This window comes from Centroberyx gerrardi, chromosome 19, assembly GCF_048128805.1.
Source record: "Centroberyx gerrardi isolate f3 chromosome 19, fCenGer3.hap1.cur.20231027, whole genome shotgun sequence".
Lineage (NCBI taxonomy): Eukaryota > Metazoa > Chordata > Actinopteri > Beryciformes > Berycidae > Centroberyx > Centroberyx gerrardi.
Window position 1 is genome coordinate 23670506 of NC_136015.1, and position 26558 is coordinate 23697063.

The 26558-nt window shown below is 42.0% G+C and overlaps 1 protein-coding gene across 1 annotated transcript in view; it reads left to right on the forward strand.

The window, feature by feature from the left end:
* The first annotated feature begins 466 nt into the window (after positions 1 to 466).
* LOC139924225 (chloride channel protein 1-like) overlaps positions 467 to 26558 on the forward strand; it is a 47363-nt gene continuing 21271 nt past the window's right edge. Inside the window, exons 1-13 of the mRNA XM_078290192.1 lie at positions 467 to 485; positions 1350 to 1522; positions 12521 to 12848; positions 13485 to 13616; positions 13866 to 13994; positions 14727 to 14860; positions 15493 to 15570; positions 15754 to 15832; positions 16582 to 16707; positions 17359 to 17443; positions 18168 to 18269; positions 18723 to 18807; positions 21962 to 22117. Coding sequence (XP_078146318.1) covers positions 467 to 485; positions 1350 to 1522; positions 12521 to 12848; positions 13485 to 13616; positions 13866 to 13994; positions 14727 to 14860; positions 15493 to 15570; positions 15754 to 15832; positions 16582 to 16707; positions 17359 to 17443; positions 18168 to 18269; positions 18723 to 18807; positions 21962 to 22117 — 1626 coding nt within the window. The remainder of the gene's footprint in view (positions 486 to 1349; positions 1523 to 12520; positions 12849 to 13484; positions 13617 to 13865; positions 13995 to 14726; positions 14861 to 15492; positions 15571 to 15753; positions 15833 to 16581; positions 16708 to 17358; positions 17444 to 18167; positions 18270 to 18722; positions 18808 to 21961; positions 22118 to 26558) is intronic.

Below are 26558 nucleotides of genomic sequence, written 5' to 3' on the forward strand. Positions count from 1 at the left end.
AAAGGAAGGGGCAAACAGAAAGAGAGCGAGAGAGATGGAGGGAAAAAGAGACAGTGAGGAGTGAATGAGAGCCTTTATGTATCTATAGGTAAAAACACAATTGTCTGAGCTATAAGAATGAATATGATACGATTCATAAATTGCTGTTGAATGATCCTGCCATTTTATTTAAAGTTGACTGGTTGGCAGTGTTCAATATTGTTTATGCAGTTGTTACCATATTCCTTGCAACATGCTTTGGCAGCAACTCATATTTTTTATCCTGCCAATAAAGTCTGTTTGAATTGAAAAAATGGAACTGAGAGCAAGTTCCACAGGAAAATCAAGAGAGAAGAAAAAGAAAACAGAGAAAGCTTAACAGAGAACAGTCGAGGTTTTTGTGAGTTTGTCCTTGTTCTCATTGAAGGTGTAAGGTTGGACGGGTGTTGTTTCCATTAAGTTTGTGAAGCCCTTAGAGACTGTAACTATGATTAAAGGCTACGCAAGTAAACGTGACTTGAAAAGGAAAAGAGTGAGACAAGGGAACCTCACTTGGATACACACACATAAGAGAGGGAAAGGGGATTTAATGTACAAATGAAACATTTTCTTCGAAGCTACGGTAGCTGCCCTTTGAAAAATGTGACACAAACTCTGACTAAGTAATTGCTGGCAAGAAAGTCTGACCAACTATTGAGTTTTATTTTTTAAGTTATTCGCTATCTTGAAGACTTTTACTGCAAAATAGTAACATTTTTGCAGACATAAAATATCTGACTTTCTTTAAATGGTTTTTCTTTAAATCTAATTGCGATTATTTGACAGAATATTGCAATTGCGATTTAAACCTATAAACCATAAATTTAAAATTGTTTAAAGAAAAGTGGTTTTGTTAAAAGGATTTACTGAATTTCAGTATGTTGAAATGTTTTCACCAATATTGTACTTGATTCATGGACCAAAGATTACCTTCAGCTCTAAAACACAACTCTCTCTCTCTTAAGCAATTAATTGCAGCCTCTGCCATTTGGAAATTGCAGAAGTTCATATTGCGATTTAGATTTTTTTTTTTTTTGATGAATCGGTAAGTTGAATGAATGAATCCCGTCATCTCTTCATTCACATTCACTGCTGACTTAACTTCACCAGGGGTGGGCAGTTGGACTGGTGCGGGAGGGAGGAGGGGGAGGTGGGGGGAGGTGGGCAACCCCAGCTGGAGCTGGTTTACACCATGTCAGAATGTGTGTGTGTGTGTGTGTGTGTGTGTGAGAGAGAGAGAGTGAGAGGGAGCGCGAGACAGAGAAATTGAGCGTATGTGTTTGTGTGAGTGTGCGTGCATGTGTGTATCCGTATGTGTTTAAGTGTGTGAGTGAGTGAGTGTGTGTGTGTGTGTGTGTGTGTGTGTCCTGGCTCGGTGTCCAGCGCGGGCCTGGTAATGCTGAGACAGACAGTGAGCGGGTGGGTTTATTTTTGGGTCAGTGACAGTGAGTCAATGGCCGCAGATGCGTCGGAAAGGAAGGCTCTGAGATACAAGCAAACCCTGGTCAGTGTCCCTCTCTTTCTCTGCTTCTTTCTCTCTCTCTCTCTCTTTCTCTCTCTCCATCTGTCTCTCCATCAGTCTCTCTCTCTTTCTCTCTCTCTCTCTCTCTCTCTCTCTCTCCTCTGGTTTCTGTTGGTCAGCTTCTTCTCTCTCTGTGTTGTGTGTCTTCAGTTTGTCTCCTTGAATCAGTCTTGCACAATCTGGTCTTGCATGACGCACCTGTGTTATCGGTGCAAGCTTCATGCTGTGCTGTGCATGGATGGAGCCTGTCTGACGTGTGTGTGTGTGTGTGTGTGTGTGTGTGTGTGTGTGTGTGTGTGTGTGTGTGTGTGTGCGTGCGTGTGCGTGTTCTGGACATAGGAAAGACCAATTAGCTGATGTGTGACAACAGGGTCACGCAACAGGTGCCAAGGGACCGCGCACCTCCTTCACCCCCGATCTTAGCATGAACACACACACACACACACACACTCTCACACTTTCTTGCTGTCCACTCTGTGCTGGCCACCTGTTTGCTAACCTTTCTACGCCTCGTTTCTTAACCCCTGGTTGGTCTTCACGCATGGAGGAGTGACTTGTGGGATATGTGGTGCGTGTTTGCATGTGTGTTTTCGTGTGTGTGTGTATACGATTGTTCATGTGTCTCCATGTTTACGCGCATGAAATTCTGTGTGTGTTCATGTGTGTCTGCTTGTGTGTTTTTGCCTGTGTGTGTTTACATGTATGCGTGTGTGTCCCTGCCAAAACACATTTACATGAGTGTGTTTTTGTTTGTGCATGTGTGTTTGTGTGTGCACGCCTGTGTGTGTGTGTGTGTGTGTGTGTGTGGGGGGGGGGGGGGGGTGGCAGCATTCGTGCATGTGTGTGCCAAAGAGGGGAAACCCGATCGTGTATCTGCAGCGGTGTTAATCTCTGCCCGTCATGTGGTTCCATGTATGTAGGAGACAAGGCGGTGTGAAGGGAACATCTGGAGGAGGAACCCTATGGGATGTTCCACTAAAGATCACTGCATGTTCAGAGAACCCCATAAAGATTTACTTTAGGGATGGACAGTATTAATATTATTTAAAAAGACACAGTGCAGGTTTTTTGCTGAATGTTGTGATGATTTCTTGAAATTGCTGCAATCCAGGAAGTTAACCTTCTGCGTGTCAGATAAGAGCATCAGCTAAGTGCCTAGAACAATGTAAATGTAAATGCAAAAGTAACATGTGGAGGCACATTTTTCAACGTCATTTATTTTTCAGTGCCAAAAACAGTTAAAGAATTGTGTGTTTGTGGGTGGGGGCTGGGTGTGGTTACTATACCAATGCTTAGAATTTGCTCAGTTTAGGTTTTCTTTACCATGCGACTTGATTTGTTGGCCAGGGATTCTGTACAGATTCTGAAACACTTTCCTGTGACAAAAGATTTGGGACCAATTTGCGATTTTGAAATTGCAATCATGAATGTTGCATTTTGAGTGTTTTTGTGCATTGGTGCCCCAGTTGTGTTCATGAAGCTCTAAATACTTACTGTTCCATTCTTGTATACTTCAAAGTTCCATCTCGGAACCTTGGAAACAGCCGAGAAACATTCTAGAATCCTGGAGTGTCCCGCTCCGGAATCCTAGAAGACTAATCCGACCAGCTCCTGAACGTCCACGGTGTTGATTGGCTGGTATGTGAGGGCTGTCGATCACTGTGACCTATAGAGTTTAACAGTTGAAACCCTACACATGTGTAGTTCAGCCATACGCTCTGCCAGTGCAAAGTTGCCGGTCTAGTCTCTCTCTGTGTGTGTGTGTGTGTGTGTGTGTGTGTGTGTCTGAAGGCCATGCGGGCTGTGGTAACCCCTATGTTTACACTGTCACCCTGGGGAGCAGCGCTATAAACAGGACTGTCACTTTTTTTGAATGGGAGCTTGTTTCCATTCTCCTTTTGTGTGCACTGCGTGTATGTCTGTCTGTGTGTGTGTGTGTGTGTGTGTGTGTGTGTGTGTGTGTGTGTGTGCATTTTCCCTCCCTGTGTTTGTGCATGTGTTCACATATGGGCACGTCTGTGTGTGTGTGTGTGTGTGTGTGTGTGTGTGTGTAATAGTTTAATCTACTCAAACTTTATTGTCCCATTAAGGAAACTTGACTTGCAGACAGGGTTTACACTACAAACACACAGTAAAAAATACAATGAAAACACAATAAAAACACATCAAAACCGCAATAACCCCCACCCCCACCCCACACACACATATACACACACACTCTCTCTACCCTCTAGTACAAAGCCCGGGACACGTGGCCTGGGAGTTGACAGTCATGTAGGGAATGTATGTAGTTAAACCCTCCTCTATTTTAGAAGACCTTCATATGCATTAGGTTTGACTTCAAATGACGGCTCATGACGGCTCTGTGTGGAGGCATGTGGACATCACAGGCCCCACAAATCAAGAGCTCATCCCCAAAATATCATATCATATATATCCCATTTGGGGAAAAAATCAATATCACATGGTCGTCATTAAATATCTGTTCAATTTGTTGGTAAATGTGTTGGTAAAAGTTACCGGTGATCCTTTAAAGAATATACATTTTATGATACAGTATCAATTATTTTTATAAGGAAATCCAGGAAATTCAAAATGTAATATTTTATTCTAAGACAAGAAAAAATTTCTGTTTCATATCTATAGTTTTTTTCTTGTCAGCGCATGAAAAATCACTTCACTACATACATACATTGTGTACATTGTGTACATTATGTTATCTGCGATCTTGATACGGTGATAAAATATTGGCTCAGATTATCAGAAAAGCTGCTGTAGCAACAAGGCCACCATCTGATTCTTTTGTTTATTTTACATACATAACCTGGCCAAGAAAGTAAACATAAAGGTTGCAGACAAACAACATGCATAAGCATAAGCAGAAATATAATCAGAATCACATAAAAAGTAAGTGCAGCTGGTAAGACAGGCCAGCTGCAAAGCCAGCCAGAAATATTAACTTCATAATAACTAATTATAACAAATAGCCTAATTATGTTTTAATTGAAAAAACAAAACGAATTATGGTATTGCTTCGGAATGAACGCTGAGTAATATGTCCAGTTATTGAAAATGCTCTTGGTGGTCAGAAACACTCCGCTTTAAAGGTGATTGTTGTATTTACAGTATATTAATTATGTCTGTTATCAATTCTTAGCTATCATGATCCTAACAGCCTTAAACTATATGCCCTAACTAACACTGCTGTCATGGGTCTAACATTTCATTCCACCCAGCATATGTGTATCTCTGAGTCTGTGTGTGTGTGTGTGTGTGTGTGTGTGTGTGTGTGTGTGAGAGTGTGTGTGTGTGTGTGTGTGTGTGTGTGTGTGTGTTTGTAATTGATTGCAGTGACTCCAGTGCTTCTCCCTAGCCTGCTAGGCAGAGCATGTGATCAATGAGTCAATCATGAATGAATTTAAGAGAGTTGGATTCCAGCTTGGACGATCCATTCTAACTTGGTACTGAATGTATGCCAGTCAGTATGTGTCACACAAGAAAAGCCTGGTAGGATGTGGTGTGACTCACAGCACCTACTCTTAAATGGTTGATAGTTTAAAATTAAATCAAATTATGGTATAGTTTTCTAAAGGATAATAGTGTAGAGATATGGAATTATGAACTTGCAATGATTTTTTTCCCAATGGATATATAGTGTTTTGGAATTCTTTATTTGCAGGTGCTAGTTGATAATCATTGACATAGAATAAAAACACTGAATGGGCAGGGTGTTATAGTGGTCAGGGGGACTCACTGTAATTGAAATGTCACAGGTCCAGTCCCCATAACATCCATGTGTTCTGCCGAAGTGTCCATGAGCAAGACACTAAACCTACCTGCTCACTCACTGTAAGTCGCTCTCTATAAGAGCGTCGGCTAAAATGGCTAAAATGTAAAATAATGCGTCTGGTGTTTATTTCACACACTGGGTATGTGTTTTGGGTTATTTATGTTTGTCACAAAGAGTGTTTATTATTGTACATTCTAATTATAACCCATCCATTTGTGATTCCATGCATGCATATACATTTTATTTTTGCACTGTAAACATATAAATATACATAAAGGTTCCCTATGCATCTGTCCTGCATCTTTTGTCCACTAGTATTGCAATCGCTGATCCTGTCAAATGTAGATAGAGCTAAATAAGAATATTGCATTACTTTCCAGGCCATTGTTTGCACCTTCCTGCGGCTGTGAAGGGAACACAAATATTTTTTTTCTGAACAATTCCTCTGAGAGGCGGAGCAACAGTGCCTGCAGTAGTGCAGCAAGCATGCAGTAAAATGTGGGACTACAACAGAAGGTATACTGCTGACATTTCACTTTTGTCAGGCAAAAACCTCAAAATGTCAACTTTTCAGGAACTAAGAAAAACAGTCTTGTTTTTCCACTTGACCACCATGCATTCCTGAGTTTATCTAGGCTAATTGGGTTTGATAAACGTTTCCCAGGGGACATCGAAGTTTCTCAACTCATAGAGGAGCATGTGATCCTTCAGTTTAGGTCATCAAAACTGGAGTTACAAGGTTTTCACATGACAGTGACAGTATTATTTGCTGTTTGTCTCTGCCCCTGCTCTTTTTTATTCAACAGGTGAAGTATCTTGTGAGACTAAAAGTTACGGCAAAACAGGATTAGGTTATTCTGTAGCAGAGCAGCCCGTCAATCTGCTTTTGTGTTACAATCCTTCCAATTTAATAACCTTCCCAAACTTGCAGTGTACATGGTTTTATTCTGTTGCTAATTTGGCAGTTGTATTAAGTGACCAAAAAAAAAGGACAAATTGCCAATTCCATAATCAGCCAAAATAACGGCAGTAAAAATAATATCAGACCGATACTGATATTGATTTTAAAGCTGATATCAGCTGATACCAATAGTCTGCTGATATCGGTGCATCCCTAGTCATCATTGCTTTATTTGTACGATATGCTACCTTCTTTTTGAGTGCTCCTATATATCATTATTATTATTATTATTATGCATGACTAGCTATATTATCAGCTGTATTCTATACTATTAGCTTATTTTACTGTTGAGTGTCAGCTAAATGCCTATAATGTAAAAGGTATATCTGGTTGTATTTGGTTAGGGTTAGAGTGGGTAAGAGTTTGTTGAACAAACTTCATAATATTATACAGGAAATATAATATTATTTATGACACTTCTGCTGTCACTGCTACGACTTCTACTACTACTACTACTACCACTGCTATTACTATTACTACTACTACTGCAACTCTGTGCCTGACCCCGCACTTTGTATAGTGTATATCTACACTGTATATTAGCTAAATTTTAATTAAACTATATTGTATCAGCACATAAACTCAGCTATAATATTGGGTCTCTCTCAGGTGTTTTGACTAGTTTTGTCAGTTCAGTCTTCCTGTCCTCAAGTCCTTGAGAGACAAGAAGACAGCTGAGACATAGGAGAGGAGGAGGAACATGGTGAGAGATTGAGAGATACATCCGATGGGTAAGAGAGAGGGAGAGAGGTGTGTAACGGGGAACATTGGATCACACTGGTTCTAAATTTAACTTAGAGTAGAGTTTCACCAGCAGAGAGAGAGGGAGAGAGAGAGGGGGTGAGGAAGGAAGGAGAGCAGGGCGTGAGGATGGAAGGGGGCAGAGGAGGGAGGAAGGGTGGCGAGGGAGGAGGTGGGAGTAAAGGAGAGTAGTAGAGGACTTTCAGGTGATGTGACACACCTTCTGGCGGCCATATTGGAGGTCCTCAGCTCTTGGGTGACAATAGCTGTGAACAGATGATTGAGTTTGTAAAACTACAACTTGGCCATCTCAATAGAATTCAATAAACATGGTTAATTTCTGTGCTGTTTTTAACTGGGAACTTATCATTTCATAACTGACTAAATCTGATCAATTTTGTGTTTGTGTGACATTGGTTGCTGTATCCAAATCTGAATTACACACTAGCTAACATACCTAGTAGAAGCTAGTGTTTGTGTTAGAAGTGGCTTTTAGTCAAATGTTACCATTAACATTGGTTGCTTTGCTAATTTAGCCTGCTGGCTAGTTAGCTAGCTAACATAGCCAAAAACTAGCTGTTTGTTCAGGTTAATTGAGCTGACTCTTCTCAAGCTACAACTCAGTGAGTGTGCTTACATGCATATTAATAATTAGTTTATATTTAGGATATTCAGATATTCTATTTATTAGTTGGTACAAGTAAAAGACATATCCCGTTTACAATAACCAGGATACAGTAAGCCCCTACCTCGAATATGAAGAACCCAAATATGCTAGCTGGGATTTGCCGATATTAACCAGTATATTCTGGCATGTAAACACCAGATCACATTAGTGTTGGGTTTGGTTTTGGTTTGGTTTCCATGGAGTCACATGCATTTCCATGTCATGAGTCATGAGTATCAAAACCACAGTGGGAAAACTAGAACGTTAGACTATCCCTATGTAAAACTGGTTACTGGTTGTTCCATAGTAAGGCCGTATCCCGACTGAGACCTTAGCTGGGATAAGGCTCATATTGGGAATATTAATGTGTCTTTTAGAGAAGAGACACGGCTAAAAACAGTTTCCTCTGCCACAGTTATCTAAATTTGGAAACAAATCTACCTTATCAAACCATTCACTTTTACTTATAACGTTACTGAATGGACCTACAGCCACACCACAACAAGCTTTTTCAGGTATCTCTCTTTTTCTTGCCAGGTTATTATATTTAGCCATTAGGCCTATTTGTGCGCAGCCGGTTCTCCAATAAACCTCCATGATGGAGCCAGCGATGGTTGTTAGTGATGGTTGTTATTTGTGACACAGCTGCAAAGCCTCTGTTGAAAGCAAGAGCGAAGAGTAAGCAGAGAAAGGTAGAGGAAGGGGGGAGAAGGAGGGAAAGAAAGACAGTAGGGGATATTCTGTGTAATATACTGAACTCTGAGCCAGTTGCATCATATGAAAAATACCAGGAGGGGGAGCTGCTCTAAAATCCTCCACTATAGTAGGCCTTTAACCTTTCTTAGTCTGTAGGCGAAATGTAAAGGGGCTGTTGAGATTGTGAATGAAGATCATTTTTGAGACATCAGTTACTTGAGTCTGAAGAAGTGGGACTCTGCGGTTCCTCAGGCTGTGTTGTTGACAGTGTATCCCGTGTCTATCTGGCATTACCTTATGGTAAGATGAGTCTCCCCTTTCCTGCGCCTTTGTGTGGACGGTTGTGTGTGTGATGCCCTTGCAGACGTGAGCTTTCATGATGGGTCAGGAGTGATTTACGATGAGAAAATCCTTCCCTCTTAGAGTGCATGGTGACAGCCCTCCTGACCTCCTCTGAAACTAGAACTCGGTTCCTCCGGTTCTCCTGAGACCAGTAGTTTCCAGTGTCGGACCAGTCCCATTTTTCACACCTGTGTTTTTCAGCATCCTGGGTCGTGGGAAGATTCAACATAGGTCTCCACAGTATTCTCAGGAACTTGGCGTCAGACAGGCACTTTCTCTTTCCACCACTGTTCCAACATTGTTTTTGATGGTATAACCTTTTTCTCCATCCCTTACCATAACCAGGGTTCGTATCCCATCCCACTATGTCTTTGTTTTTGCTGCTGTCCTTTTCTTCTGTAACCCTGTTTCTGTCTTTTGTTTGCTGTTATCATGAAATACTTTGTAAGCTTTGTTTTAGAAAAGCGCTTTACAAAATGGCCCCAAGTCTCCCTTGCACAGTAAGATAAAACACTGAGGTGTGCTTTGGGATTTCATATTTTACTTCAGTATGCTGTTGTAGAGTTCAAGTCTCTTTCTTTGTCATGTACACAGCATACACAGGGTAAACAGTGCAATGAAATGCTTGTATGCTGGGTCCTCTCAGTATAAAAAGAACAATAACATACAGTATATTCACAAAGATAAAGAATTAAAATAAAATAAGAATCAGTTCAAATAGAAAAACACAAGTTAGTAGGAAAGAAATAAAAAAGCAGAAGAATGTAATACTGTAGTTCAAAATGACGTAATGCAAAGTGACTTAATCTGACATAACACGTCATACTGTTGTAAAGTGTTTGAGTGTCCTGAGACAGTGGTCATGTGACCATGATGGATTGGATTGGATTGAGAGCAGGTAAACAACCACTTTAGTGCAACATTTTTTACAGAAACAACAACATCAGTACCACCTGCCTCATCTGTGGCTTTCATTGTTAGTTATTGTTTGAGTCTGTGGTTGTGTGTGTGTGTGTGTGTGTGTGTGTGTGTGTGTGTGTGTGTGTGTGTGTGTGTGTGTGTGTGTGGCAGTTTCCCCCCTGGCATTCAATTACAGCACATTGTGTATTATGCTCCTCACATTTCACTGTGTATTGACTGGTATCCCTGCTCACCCAGCATCCTCAGAACTGTATGTATATGTGGTGTGTGTGTGTGTGTGTGTGTGTGTGTGTGTGTGTGTGTGTGTGTGTCTAAATCCATCCATCCATCAATCTGTCCGTCCGTGAACCTGCTAAATCAGGAGCTGTTGAAAGGTTACGGCACAGAGGTCCAGAGCATCAGCACCAGACACAACTTACCACCTTGTCGCTTGTATTCCTGGAGTGCTATTGTCTGTTGTTGATGTACCAAGAATATATATCAGCCCTGCACAGATATTTGTGGTACAGTGCTGGGATAGTAGACAATAGTTAGTGTTAACATATCACGTGTTAATAGGCCTACATCAATATCTAAAGAGAACCAAGTGTGGGATCTTCTATAAAAATCTGTGTCATGCTTATCAGTTCAATATTCACATTATAAACACTATAATTCTCATTTGGAAAATCAGAAAATTGGTTACAATATACTAAATATAAACTTTTTGGCTCTCAGATGAATAGAAAATTGGGATTTTAGATTGTTTTTCTAATTTTCTGATTGTTGTTACACACTCTGTTATATTGTTATACAATCACTTTCTTTCCTCAGAAAATAAAAAAATGGAAAATGGGGTCAGGATGCCAATATTGTAAAATATCAATAAAATAGTAACATATATATATATATATAATATAAAATAATATCTATAAAGATATTATTTTCAAAATAATTGCAATACTGAGCAGTGAAAGTGAGATAAATTACGTCTCCTACAATGACAAATGTATTGTTGGCACAGAACTGGCCTATGTGTTATTTAATATCATTTATGGGTATAAAATGTGTTAATCTAAGCTAGTCATGACCTTTGAGTCAGTCATGGATTTTGCAGAGAATTATGTCCAAGAACTTGTTGTTAATTGTTACATTTGTTTCTCTTTCTGTAGCTATTTTTTCACTGTAGCAACTTTTGAGGAATAAAACGACACCCCAGAGTTTAACATGACACTTTCATAAAATATTTTGCTGGGCATTATTCCCAACTGCACCAGTAAAGGCTGTTCAGTGGCCAACAGCAGAAGACTGTGGTTGTACTGGGTGTGAATGTGTAACTGTATGAATGAATATGATGCAGGGTGTTCCCCGAAAAGAGCATGCTCTGCAAAACTCTTCCCTAGATGAAAAAAACAAAAAGAGAGGAATATAAGGGCATTGTATGTGAAGAGGGGACAGTCTACTTGGGATCAGCAAGTTCCAAGTGGGAATCAGAAATATTTCATCCTCCTTTTAGAGTTGGCACATAATGCACTTCTCCCATTGACATATTTGTCAATCGTGATTTATCGTCAGCAGAGTGGGAATATTTACCCACAAATCACTGCACCTGTGGTCTGTCATCTCCCAGCGTGAAACCACTTGCACTGATGTTGGGTGGGCTTCCCCGCGCTTTACGGCTAAACTTGGACATTACCGGCTTGTGTGCACGTGTGTGTATCATTGGGCGTCATGTGAGACTTGGTATTATGTTTCTGCACTGCACTTCCCAGAGATCACCTGTCAATCAAACAGTGTGGGCGGAGCTTGGATTTTCTGTTGTTGCAGTTTGAGTTTCTTTTTTGTTTGTCTGTTCAGCCATGGTGGCTATCGCTGCTCATGCTAACTACCCAGTTCTTCTTCTTCTGTTGATTACAAATAGACTTATTCCTGTTGCTGCTACTGGAAATGTAAAACTCATCAAATGTAAAAGCCTTTATGAACTGAGTATAGGTTGAATTACTATTGTGTTATATCAGTTGACAGTAGAGTAGCAGGACTGACATTTACCTCAAACCTCAAAGAGGGGTGTTGTCAGTATTCGTGCATTTGTTTGTTCATTCGTTGGTGTGTAACGCTTTTTGCAATGTGCAGTGCTTAGGAGAATTATGGTATGCAGTTTAGGTAGTTTAGGGCCGCAGTTTATGAATTAACTGAATATGGGATATCCAGTGTGCACCTGTACACCAGGCAGTACGGTAGAAGTCAAACAAGTATCGACTCAGTTGCTTGCCATGAATAAAATAATTTTCAACACTTGAATTAAACATTTTGTTCAGCAATTCAGGAAATTTGTGCTAAGAGAAAGAGAGAAATAGAGCATATGTCACATGATGTCTCAGATGTTTGAGTTAGGGGAAAAAGAGAAAATGAAAGAAAGGCAGAGAGCATATTCTACTGAGAGGGCTTTGAAATCGAATAGAGGAGCAGACAGAGATATGAGAATTAATCTCTTCCCCTGATGTCCCTGGCAATTGTCATGGAGTCTGTCCAGAGGTGATAAATCTAGACGCAGAGCCCATGTTTCCGCTTCCATTAGAGCTGTTTGGGTCGGCACGTGGTCCCGTCTATTTTTAAAACGGACCCGTCTCTGCCAGGCTGCCAGCAGAAGAGTACTACCACACTCCAACTCTGCCTCGCTCAGGAACTAACAATATACTGTATGTTTGTGTTTCATGAATGAATAGTGCGTGATAGAGTATATGATATGTATATATTCTCTGCACCGTGGCCTCTTGATTGACTGACATTGATCGACTGACTCACTGATTGACTGACAGATTGATTGACTGACTCACTGATTAACTGACTGATTGATTGACTGACTGACTGATTGATTGACAGCTCTATGGGGAGTACCAAGAGAACCAGGGAGGCTCCGTCAGACGGGAGGCCACCCGCCTGCTGACGGAGAGACAGATCAAGAAACATGGCAGCCATCACCACGGCCACGGGAGGGACCGCCAGGGACACAGCCACCACGGGCACGATCACCATGGACACCACGGAGATCACCACGCAGATCACCACAGAGATCACCACGGAGATCACCACAGCAGGCGGAGGAGCAGGCGTCAGTCCGACGAGGAGGCGGAGGCCGCTGAGGAGGAGGCGGCTGAAGCCAGCCACACGTCTTCTATAAAGAAAAAACGCTCCTACACCAAGTGCAGAGGTGAGCGACCAGGAGGAGGGAGGATGGAAAAACATTCGTAGATGAGTTTAAAAGGAAAGAACTGAATTGAAGAAGTGAGTTGAATTGAATTGGATTCATAGAAGCCTGTGGAGTTTAGAACAGAAACAAATAATTGAAAAGAAATTCAAGCTAAATTGATTGTTGTCTTTGAGTGATACTAGGCCACTAGTATTATCCATCGTAAGAAGACTAACCTTTTAGTAATAGAATGTTATTAGTTGTTTTTATTACATGGCCTGTAGATTTATACATTTTAAAAATTAAATATCAACTCAATATAGCTGATTAATAAAGCTGATATAGCTTGGTTGTTCAAAACAGTATTTTTTGTATTATATTGTGTAAATTTTACCAATCTACACAAAACTGAGATACTTGGCCGCATATCGTTAAAGATTACTTACCATTTAGATTTAGATTTACTACAAGTTCTCATTTTGCCACCTTTGAGATAATGCTAGTCGCCTACCATCACTCAACATAATGTATGCTAAAGTGTTAGCATGGAGCACGGTGCAAATGATTTACCATCAGGTAGGTAGGTAGGTAAGTAAGTAGATAGATAGATACTGTATCATCTATATAATGTGAGTTGAGGTGCGTTTGTTTTGTCAGACTGTATAGCCCGGGTGCAGCGGTTCCTGGTGACCAAGCTGGGAGAGGACTGGATCTTCCTGGTTCTGCTGGGCATCACCATGGCGCTGGTCAGCTGGACGATGGACTACGCCAGTGCCATGAGCCTGCAAGGTAGGACTACAGAACCCACAATGCAATGCACAGGCCAGAGAATATATCATATCTTTCCTCTATCCATTCATCTTTTCATCCATCTCCTCTCTTTCCAATTCATCCTTCTGTTGCTCTTTCCCTCTCCTGTTTCTTCCACCCCTCTTCCTCCTCTCTCCCCTCCCCTCTTTCATCTCTCTCTCTCTCTCTCTCTCTCTCTCTCTCTCTCTCTCTCTCTCTCTCTCTCTCTCCCTCCCTCCCTCCCCCCAGCCTATAAGTGGATCTATGGGGAGTTGAGGGGGAACATCCCTCTGCAGTTCCTGGCCTGGGTCTCCTATCCCCTGATGCTCATCTTGTTCTCCTCCCTCTTCTGTCACTTGGTCGCCCCACAAGCCATCGGTCTGTACCCCCTTCCTCCTCACGCCCACTGTCTCCGTCCACCGCTGCTCTGTGCTCATCGGCCCTCAGGCGGCGGCCACACTGATCCGTTGTGTCTGTCCGTCTACATTCATTTAAATTTATTTTCAATGAGAGCTGTCCATTGTCTGTCAGATTTCCATCTGTTTTGACAGACAGATTTCTGGATGCATGGATTCATCACCATCTGTTTAGCTAAGTAGAGGCATTCCTACATTTGTTTTGGAAAAAAATAGCGACGACACAGAGAGAATTGTACGACCAAAACAATGATAAACGGAGAAAGCCGAGTAGAAAATTGGGATGATTTTAGGTTTTCCAGGTCAGTTTCTTATTTAATTTATACTGTATAGACTCTTCTTTTCTCTATGAAGTAACTCCATTATGAGCAAAGCCTTATTGGTATGTTTTCTCCTTACTGTTCTTCTGCCTCGCCCAACGGACAGAAATCTATCCGTCAGTAAGTCTGTTTTCTGATAGATCAGTGTGGCTGCTGCCTTAGCCTCTGGTGCCAGTGCTTACTTTCAAAGCATACTCCATTACAGATTACCTTTAAAATACTTCAGTACTAATGTAGGATGCATGCAGAGTGGAGGGACTAACACAATGGCTATCACATAGCGCACATTTTATCTTGCCATTTGTTTTTCTGTTGCTTTCTCACACACACACACACACACCCTTCTCAACCACCTCTCTCCCCCTCTGTCTCAGGTTCTGGTATCCCAGAGTTGAAGACCATCCTGAGAGGCGTGGTGTTGAAGGAATATTTGACTCTCAAGGCATTTATTGCTAAAGTGATCGGCCTGACTGCTGGCCTGGGCAGCGGCATGCCAGTAGGGAAGGAGGTGGGTGATGCAGGATAGAACTAGAAGGGCACTCAGAGAGCGCAGACCTCCGCCAAGGTTCGTGCTATTATTGCTTGTGCGTGAGTCGGATCCGGATCCGCTCCAAAATTTAATGGGTTCTTCCTTGGCCCATGCTACACCCTTCCACGAAGTTTCATGAAAATCGGGCCAGTAGTTTTTCCGTAATCCTGCTAACAGACAAACAAACAGACAAACAAACAAACAAACGGCACCGAAAACATAACCTCCTTGGCGGAGGTAAATATATAGTTTACCATTAATGATGCTACCAGTCTCCTAATGCCTGTTAGCATTGCAAAGTTACTAATTCTTAAAGTTTTACAGTCTGTCAACACAGCTAAAATAAGTTCACCAACAATCTGAAAACACGTAGTTTGTGTTTTCGTGTGTTTTTTTTCCCACTCAGCCCTTCCTCGCCATGTTTATAGCATCTCTGGTGTTATTTCAGGTGGAGAATATACTCACTTATTATTGGCAGAATATCAGCATTTGATTCATAAATTATTAATAATACGATTGCCAGTGAATTATGATTAATTGTCATGCTCATCACAAAAAGCAACAAAATGTAATTACATTTTCCCATTGTGCTCTTCTGTGTGTGCACTCAGGGCCCGTTTGTGCACATTGCCAGTATCTGTGCTGCTGTTCTCAGCAGGTTCATGTCCTTCTTCTCAGGAGTTTATCAGGTGAGCAGATGCCAGGAAAACGACTGATGTACATTCATTACTAAAATAGCATTTTGTTCTGTTCTTTTCTCCTTCTCCTCCACCCTGTCTATCTCTCTCCTGCCCAATACCAACACAGTTTATGCTTATGCTTATGCTGTTGTTGTTGTTGTTCTCTCTCTCCATCTCTGTCTGGGTCAGTAGAATCCATACTGTTATACAGACATCCTGACAGTGGGCTGTGCTGTAGGGGTGGGCTGCTGCTTCGGGACTCCTCTCGGAGGTAAACAACCTTTTCTGCTCTCTACATTCTTCACTTTTCTCACTGTAATGAACGTCAAATAGCCATCTCACTACAAAACTGCAAGATTTTTATGTCAAACTCCACCTGTCTTATCAGCCTAAATCACAAAGTGTAGATTTGTTGAATTCTGGTGTTGGGTATGGTCACTGGCAGGAAATCTTCTGTGCCCACAGGAAGCGAAGAATCAAAATTTAAAAGCAAAATACAAAACTTTCTCCTAAACAGCAGCGAGTGATAGCACTAGTAGTACTGCTACAAACTACAGTATAGTATATTGTTTGGTAGCACTTAGGGGAATATTTTTTGTTGTTGAAATTTAAACCACAGTTATGACCTGTATAACTCAAAGAAATAGTTACTGCGATTTGCCTTTATAGGGCAGAAATTCTATCAGAGTCTCAGGTTGTTTGTTTTGCCTTGTTTAGTGTAGCAGATGGGTGGGGTCTAAATACATCAGGATAAGTCAGGCAGTGTCACATAGTTTGAAAAGTATCCTAAATTAACCTTGAAATACCAAACTGCTCATTGGTCCATACTTGTATAATGGGACTTACATGTACGTCTGAGATAAAAACAAAGAATTATTTCCAATTGCTGTTTGACCTTTATTTGGTATATTGATGAGTTTGTATATTGGTTGTTATTGTGTGATTGCCTTTTTTAATCCCTTCCTGTTTTATTAGTTCAGTTCTTCTTCTGCCTTTTTCTTCTCTGTCGTTCTCTACCAGGTGTGCTCTTCAGCATAGAGGTGACGTCTACATACTTTGCTGTGAGAAACTACTGGAGAGGCTACTTTGCTGCTACATTCAGCGCCTTCATATTCAGAGTGCTGTCTGTCTTCAACAAAGACGCAGGTATGGATGGGAGGAGAAGTGATGATCATGATTTCATTTAATATTATTCCCAAAGATGACTGTCATGGCATTGCATATAAACAAATAGCATTTAGAAATGCTGTTTCACAACACAGAAACAAACTACCTCTTCCTCATCTTCCACTTATTATTATTATTAGTGGTAGTAGTAGTATTAAGTGTAGTAGTAGTGTTAGTATTATAAATAGTTTTAGTATTAGTGAAAGTACTATTATTACTGTAAATTGACACTACAACAGACACTGACATTACAATTACTGTGTAAATTAGTAACATACTGTACAATATTATGTCAGTTTCTCTGCATCAAATATGAGCTAGAGGGCGCTCTTCCTCTAGAAAACCACCACTCAACACACTGCTGTATGTTTAGTGACACTGACTGAATGAAAGTAGGCCTGCAGTACATGTTCCACTAGATGGTGTCCTGCTGCAACACCGGGATGTTTTAAAACCTGACTCAGGTCACTATTGCGTGTTGTAAGAAGATTAAAACAAAACCACACAATCCATTTCATTTCAGCAAAGCCTTCCCATGTTCTTGCAACACAAGGAAGTTGCAAAATACTGCAGGACACTACAATACTGCGTAGTACTTAGTCTAAAAACAGTCTTTTCTTCATCTTCCAGTAACCATCACTGCTCTGTTCAGGACGAAGTTTCGCATGGATTTCCCCTTCGACCTGCAGGAGCTGCCGGCGTTCGCCATCATAGGGTGAGGATCAGGGAAACTGAGATACGGACATAACCTGCCGGTGTTTTATGTGTTAGTGTGTACATATCTGTCATGTCTGTCTGTGTATGAATTTGTGTGTACGTGTACGCAGTTTCGTAGTGTGTGTGTCCAAGCATTTCACTATGAACAGAGAGTCTTTGGAGGTTAATCAATTAAACTTTATGGAAATGTAGCATTTGAGAGATGGAAAATCCAGTTTACTTCACTATTTACCTCTGGGTAGGAAAGAATAGGACATACAGGTGGCTGCCATCTGTGGTAATGTAGTGCAGAAATGTAACACAAGCTCAGCCCTAAAATTCATATCTATCACTATTTATGATATTAAGAGTTTCATTCCAAAAACAGATATTCATGTGAAAAATAGAACATCCATGCTTATATTGATTCCTTGCATGACAGTGTTACCAATTATATATTAATGAAGTAATTAGCTATTGTAAGACATTTACTTACAAATTAGTAATGGTTCAGAAGATATAATGATCTAGATTTTTAAAATATTTAGCAATAAATATCAAGTAACATTTTTGTCCCAAAACGAGAGTGACGCACCTTGAATGTTTGTTTTTTTATCAGAATGTACAGTATGTCCTTTATCACTTTTTAAAGCACATTGTGATAAACCTGTGCTGGTAAAAAAGGTCTTATAAATATATAAATGACTTAACTTGACTAATGTGGCGTTTGTTTTACTGTGCAGGATCTCCTGCGGGTTCCTGGGGGCTTTCTTCGTCTACCTCAACAGGCAGGTGGTGCTGTTCATGAGACGACCCAACGCCATGACCCGCTTCCTTACCAAGCAGTGAGTGTGTGTCTGTGTGTATATATGTGTGTGTGTGTGTGTGTGTGTGTGTGTGTGTGTGCGTGTGTCTGGAAACTCTAAACAGCTGTCCCTACAGAATGATCAATTATGGGACAATTCTTTTCTCATTAGTCCTAAGTAGGACCCACAATGAGAAGTTATGTTCCAGGCACTGGGATAACTTAGGGTGCGTTCACAACAAGCATGTTCAGAGCGGTTCATTTCCTCCTTTAGTTTGTTTCATTTAGGCAGGTGAGAACAAAGCCATTCAAACTTAGGTGGCACCAAATAAACACACCAAGACACCTGAAAATGCGAGTCTCAGTCCTCTAAGTGTGGTTGATGAGAGTTTAGTAGGAGTTTTTACATCATTTCTTACCTACTCTTTTTGTTCCTGTCCTTGTAATTAAGGTATGTTTGTGTTATTTCCTGATGACTGTTTTCCCTCCCCAGCCGGCTGATCTTCCCTGCTGTGGTAACACTGGTTATCGCCACCTTGACCTTCCCACCCGGGTTCGGACAGTTCATGGCAGGAGAGGTCAGAGTTCAAATCTTGTCATTGTTTTCTTCATTATACCGAGATCTGAGCCAGTATCCTGAATAGTTGCATACGTTTAACCTTTCTAAGAGTCTTGTGGCATTTAGCTGTCGCTCTTATCCAGAGCGGCTTGACAGAATGACGGAGCAGGTTGGGGTTCGGTGTCTTGCTCAAGGACGCCTCCTCAACACAGATGGCTTCTGATGGAAACACACTGGCTGTTTGCGGGGATTGAACCTGTGAACTTTGGGGTTTCAGAACGGTCTATCTAACCACTAGGCCTCTCTGCTGTCTCTCGTATAAACAGATATGCTATAGCCATAATACTCAACAAGGCTTTCTTTACTACGATCAAGGGTAAAACTGAGCTTATGAGCAAAAGCTAACAGCAAATAGAAAGGCAAACAGTAGTAACAACTTTTTGTGATTTAAAGATACACTAGGCAAGATTTTTATGGAAAAATACACCCGTTTAATCAGCCTAAATCAAAGTGGGGCTGCAACAGAGAAGAGCGTCCCATCCAAACTAATTGAGGCCCTGTAGATTCTCTGTATTCCAAGTGACAAATACAGTGCCTCCTAAACAGCAGCAAGTGAGCGCTCCTAACCAACATTAGATCTTTTCCTCTCTCGTCTCTTTGGTTTCCTTTGGTATGAAGCATCACACACCGGCTGGGTTGGTAAACATGAGCGAGCTGTGGGATGTTTACTGACATCACATGACAATTTTTGGGTATGAAAGTTAAAATTTCCTCACTGACATTTGGAGCTGACAGCGTGCAAAGTTGTCTAGTGCAGTTTTATAGGCCAAAGGTTGTGATTAGGGTATATATTTCATATCTACATAAATTATAGCCATAAACTAAGTATACTTTTGAGGAACATCAGTGTCACAAGTGTGTAAGAAGTACAGGAAGAATCCATGCTGTTATACTGACAGGAGACACGACACATCCATTTGTGTGCAGTTTGCCCGAAGCCAAATTTCACTCATCGTTTGGCAAAGTGGGACAGCAGGTTAGATGAAGTGGGACACCGTAATGTTTCTAATAATTGGGGTTTATGAGCTTTTGTAAATGGGATCCAGCATTTACATGAACTCACTCTTAAACCGCACACTTGAATATTACGAACGCTACCTGCATGTTAATGTGCAGTACTCTTAATGTGCAGTCAGTACGCCCATATTTCTCCATAAATGGAAATAAATGTGTGATAGAGCCCGCTGCAGAAGGGGAGAATAGAGGTGAAAGCTTCAAGGCCGATGCTCAGACAGCCATATATCAACAATGCTTTCAGCTCAGCCACCCAGAGCCAAGAGTTAATCATGTGTTTCACAGACGCTCAAAATAGACCAGTGTGAACCAGGTGTGTGCGTATGCTATATATATGTACATATGTGTGTGTCTGTGTGCATGTGTGTGTGCGTATGTCAGCCAGCAACACCTGAATTTGTTTTTTTTTTCACCCTCAGTGTAAGTGCACGCTTGTGTGTGTGTGTGTGTGTGTGTTATCCAGCAGCACCTGAATACGTGTGAAATCCCCTTCTTGCCCTTAATGTAAAACGTCTAGCACCTCTCTTAACAAACTCACAAGCTTCATTTTAACACGGCAGAACAGCATTTTCTAAATTTGTTTAATTGCTAAAGAAGCCTTTGTGTGTGAAGCTGAGAGTCATTTATCGCCGTCGTCGGGTAAAAAAAAACCCCACATATCTGCAAAAAGTACACTTTCCAGGAAAGAAAAACTGAATGCTTTCTTTCTCATTGACTGCAAAGTATTAAATATAAAATTCTGTAATTGGTTTTTGAACTGGTTTCAAAGGCCCAAGGGTCATGAAACTCACTCGACACATAAAACTCCAGTTTCATTCCAAAATAAGATACTCACTACTTGAAAATCATGATACATACTCTTCTTACAAAAATTATTGATAGAACAAAATTAAAACTAATTATGGCACTTTTTAAAAGATAGTAGGTCACTTAAATCCTTGATTGACTAAATAAAAACAGACCGGATCCTCTGTATTTTAGAGATACTGAATGATGAGCGTCAGGTAATGATTTTTTGTCATTTTTCCCCAAAAAAAGGATGTGTAGCGTTTTTGGAAATGAAACCCTTCAAATCCAACTTGACAGCACAGCGAAGAATGACAGGAGAAGCAGCACAGCGAGAGCAGATTAAACGCTACATGGGTTGTGAACCAGACGTGAACCCACGACTTCAAAAAAGCCACGGGAAAAGCGTGTTATACATCTGACTCGGCCGAGGCCCGCAGCCTCCTTTCACACGCCGGATCCTCCCCATGGCGCTGATACTGAACCGATGGATTTCAGTGTCTTCTCTTCTTCTCTATCAGCTCAAGTAGGGAAAAAGAAACAGAAAATCAAAACGACATCGGTGTTGATTTTTCCCCGGCAGCGGCGGTATGCAGATGAAGAGACAGGGATTCGGAGGCGTCTATGTAAATGTGGAGCAGAATGAGTTGAAATGAATTAGTCATTCATGACTCATGTAAAGGGAATGAGTCATTAAACATGGCCGCCGTGTCAGTCTGCCGTCAGCTTTCTGAATGATTTCCTGTCTGTTTACACCTTCTTGTCTTTCTTTCTCTCTCTTTTCCATTCCTGTCTGTCTGTCTCACTGTCTCTCTTTCTTTCCTCTCTCTCTCTCTTTTCTCCCCCTTACTCCCTCTCTCTCTCTCCCTTGCTCCCTCCTCACCTTCCCTTCCTTCCTCTGTCTCCTCCTTCTTCCCTATGTCAAAATCTCCTTCTACCACCCCTCCTCCTCCTTCTCCCCGTCTCTCTTTTCCTCCCTTGCTCCCTCCCGCTCCCTCTCCCTCCCACTTTTACACTCCCTCTTTGTCCCTCCACACCTCCTCTCACCATCCCTCTCTCTCCTCTTCTCTTCCTCCCACTTCTTCCCTCTCCCTCTTCTCTCTCTCCCTCCTCCACTCACTGTCCTTACCTCTCCACCTTTCCTCTAACTCTCTCCCGCTCCCTTGCTCCCTTACTCGCCACATTCCTCCCTCCCTCCACGCTTCCTCTCACCATCCCTATCTTTCTCCTCCCTTCCTCCCTCACCCTCCTTCCCTCTTCTCTCTCTTCCTCTCTCTCTCCTTCATCCCTCTCACTCTCCCCCCCCCCTCCAGCTGATGCCCAGAGAGTGCATCAACTCTCTGTTTGATAACTTCACCTGGACTAAGATCCAGGGTTCCCCTCCTCCGGTCGGTCTGGGCCGCTCCGCCGCCTGGCTGCACCCCGACGTCAGCGTCTTCATCATCCTGCTGCTCTTCTTCTTCATGAAGGTCCGTGGCTGCTCTCAGTGTGTGTGTATGTGTGTGTGTGTGTGTGTGTGTGTGTTTGGATTGGATAAGTGTTTATGTGTGAGTCAGGTGTGTGTGTCTATATGTGTGAATCTGTGTGTGTGTGTGTGTGTGTGTGTGAGACAGAGAGAGAGACAGAGAGAGAGTGTGTTCCGCATTCATGTTTGTGTGCAAGTGTGTGTGTGACTGTGTATGCTTGTGTGGCTGGAGAGTGTGTGTTTGTGTGGGTGTGTTTTGTGTGTGTGTGTGAGTGTGTTTGCCTGGCTCCACCTGACGTCAGCACCTTCGTCATCACCCTCCTCTTCTTCATTACGAACATTTGTGGCAGGTCACCAGTGTGTGTGTCAGTGACAGGGGCATCTGTGTGTGTGGGTGTGTACATCTGTCCGTGTGTGTGTGTGTGTGTGTATCTTTGTTGTCCTCCTCTTCTTCCTGTCCAAGGTCAACAGCACTGGCAGGCTGCCAGTGGCTCTAGAGTTCTTATGTTTTCTTTAACGCAGTCGCACACATACACACACACACACACACACACGCACACACACACACCCTCCAGACAATTACCATACTTGTTTTCTTCTCTCTCGTTTACATGAATTTTTTAAGAGCAGAGATAGGCACGCAAATCCCGTAGGTTGAGTGTGAATCAGCAGAAAGTTGATGAAACTGTCAAGTCATAAGAAAAAACTCTGTATGTACAGAGATGGACAAAATAACAGAAACACCACGTGAAAAAGGACTTTAACTGTTATATGTGAGTTTTTAAAGCAGCATGAGGCAAATAACGGGGTTACATAAAGGGTAGTAATAGTCGGTGCCCAAATTACCGGAGCATCGGTCACACAAAATGCAGAATTATTATTATGTAGCAAGGAAAACAGTTTTGGAAATCATGACAACAGATTCCAAACACTGAAAAACTGCATCTACAAAGACTACCAGTGGTTCCAAGTCGAGGCTCACCGACAGGGATAGATACATAACCGACATAAAGATGCATTACCTGGTGTAAGGAGCACAAAACCTGAAGCCCTGAGCAATGGAAAAAAGTTAAATGGTCTGATGAGTCTCTTTCACACTTTTTCATCCTTCCAGACAGGTTTATATTTGGAGAAAGCCAAAGGATGACTTCTGCCCTCAATGTCTGTTGCGAACTAATAAACTTGGTGATGGAGCTGTACTGGTACGGGCAATATGAGAACTATGAGGCCATTTTACAGGACCAGGTGCACCCTAGGAAAACTCTGCTCCTTCACGATGTTCCCACATTCCAAGATAATAATTCCACCATACACACTGCTAATCAAACTCAATAGTGGTTTCATGAACAGCAGGATCAAGTCAAACTCCATCCATGGCCTCCACTATCAGCAGATCTACACATCATTGAACTTTTTCATCCCTCAAAAATTCAGAGGCTTTCCTTCTTGAAGAAAGGTCCAGTATCCCACCAAACACAGTTCAGGATTTGGATGACTGAAGCTGCTGTGCAGGCAAAGCATGGTCCTGCTCCTTATTGGGTGCTTGATATTCATATTTGGGTACTTGACATTCTTATCACCTCTCAAAATTAAATAGTGATTTAGCGAGAGATGGTCAACACAGCAACTCAAACACTCTCTTTGGAGACGAGTATTTTTTGTAGCTCAAGGGCTGTTGAGCAACCTCATTCATCCTTTTTTTACAGTGTTGACCCATTGAGAAAAGTATGTATAACCACTATAGCAAGGGTGGACTTGAAGAGGTGGATGCAGTAACAGCTTTAATACAAACAAGTCTGTCTCCGTGGAGGACTAAAGCTGTTCTCCTCCTTATTAGCTACTTAATATTCATATATTGTTAGGTGTTTCTGTTACTTTTTCCACCGCCTGTATATTTCTTCATATAGAAATGTTGCGACCACAGCTTCTGAGTTCAAGTGTGTAATGCCAAGTGTTGCATGTCTGGAAAGCGCAGACAGACAAAGTCTCGTCTCTAAACACTCAGAGTGCTGGCTGCCTCCCCGCCCACAGTCTGCCGGCTGCTTCACTCTGTGGAAAAACAATGCCGAGCTGTCGGTGCCTCCTGTCTGCTGAATGTCTGCCGTTTCTCCAGGACTCAAGCAGGGAACAGTGTAGAAGTTGGCATTGGGAAAGTGGATTACTTGTAAATACGTGAGAGAACATTCAGTCTAAGTTTTTGTTGTACTCGGCGGCTTATTTAAGCTGCTGTAAATTCGCTCATGGTGATTCTGCTCCTCCCACACAAGGACATCGGTTTCCTCTTGGGAGAAACTTTTGTGGCGGATCCGCTCCAGACTGTTCTCTCCATCACCAAATTGTCAGAGCGTACTGAATTTAAAGAGAAGGAAAACAGGTGATTTGATTGGTCATGACTGACGGAGGCCCCTACCACACCTACTGATAATATATTCCTCCTAATCCCGCCCCCGTTTCCGACGCAGGTGTGCTGCGAGCTGCTGGCCACGAAATGACCAGAAATCAGTCGCCACGCCCTGTGCACCCGCGCCATGTGCCTTCGCTTTGCATCGTGTGCCATTGATTCACAAAACGGAGCCCCTGGAGATGTTGTTGTACCAGACAAACACGGTTACTGTAATTTTGTCAGGGTGCAGCCATAGTAAAATACTCACCAAGATGAAGTCAGGTGTGGTAAAATGGCCCTCAGCATGGTGTTTCTGCCCAGTGCAACCACTTTAGCAGTTGGGGGTTAAGTGGAGGGAAGGAGGGGAAAGTGCTCCAAATGTTCCCTTGCATTGTTTATCCCAGTCAGTATGGGGATTCAAACTGGTGACTTAACACCAGAAAGGCTAAGCCGCTATCAATTGACTGCTGTTATGGATTTATTTCAAAACGCTAGTCTTAAATTTCAAGATTTTCTTCCCTTCCATTGACAGCTTGTTGACTTTCTCATTTGCCTCTCTCTCCACTGTCTAATGTCAAGTAAAGCAGAAACACCATAGAAATAATCTTTAAAAGAAAATATAGAAGATGAAATTAAAAAGGCTGTCACTCCCCTGTCACACATTGCAGGTTGAGTCACAGTGTTTCTCACAGAGAACAGAGCGGTTGACTCTTCGCTGTGAGAGACTCCCTGTGGTGAAAACTTAATTTAACCAAAACTCACAGAGGAGCTGCCTGGCAAAAACTCCTCTCACAACACACACACACACACACACACACACACACACACACACACACACACACACACACACACACACACACACTCACTGTGTCTGCCACTGATTCTCTTTCTCTGCTTCTCTGTCTCTTTCTGCTGCTGTCAGGCTTTCTCTCTCTCTCATATACACACTCAAACACACACTGTGCATCTGCCTCTCTGACTGTTTCTCTCTCTCTCTCTCTCTCTCGCTCTCTCTCGCTCTCTCTCTCATACACATAATCAGACGTTCTGTGTCTCTGTAGCAAAGCAAACTAGGTAAAAAAAAGCTGTCAAGCAAATTTTACCCAAACTTTTGAAATGTGGCAAAAAAATAAAGTGCAAGTTAGGTTCATTTCCAGCTGGGTGTTCAGCTGGGTTGAAGCGAACAAATAGACTTCAAAAAGCCACATCTACAAGAAAAATGGAATGGCTTTTTTCAAGAATTGATTAGCGCTGGGCAAAGACATTACTTTCCTCAGGGTGTGATCTCACCTACAGTTCATTTTCTTTGGTGTGAACTATAGTGGAAAAGCTTACTTTGTACAACTTTTGTATTTGGTCAGTTTAGAGTCACACTGCCCAATTACAAGTGAACCAGGGCTTGTAAACAAAAGTCACATGACTCACAAGTAGCTTGTTTATTGGACAGAGTTTTGGTCACCTGTCATCCTGCAGGTTAGAGAGTCAAAACAAATCTGACTCCAGTCCCTGTAACTTTATCTCAGCATGATGGACTTGTCTGTCTCTTCTTCTCTGGTGTTCATACCAGTTAAGAACACATGAAGAAATAGCTGAATATGAGCATCAGTCCAGACTGATACATACACACATATACTTCATCCCTACTGTATGAGTGTTGTTCTGTCTGTCTCTGCCTACGTCTGTCTCTCTCAACACATAGAAACACACACTCTCTTTCTCTTTGACTCTTCTCTCTCTATTTCACTCCGTCTCTGTGTTATTTTCTCTCAGATGAAGATATTCTCCCTCAAACTAACTCTCTGTGTCTCAATATTTCTATTCCCATCTGTCTCAGGATTTGTCAGAGTGGGGAAAGAGAGTGTGTGTGTGTTTGTGTTGATTGCCACTGTGTGTGTTTGTGTGTTGTGTGTGTGTTTCTGCATGCTGGTGTGCGACTTTCAGGATTAAAGAGAGAGGGCACGGTGAATGCAGTCCTCTCTGTCACCAGGATAGCAGCCACCCTGTGAGAGACATGCTAATGAGTCTTCATCTGGTACTATAGTAATTAGTTGCTCAAATGATG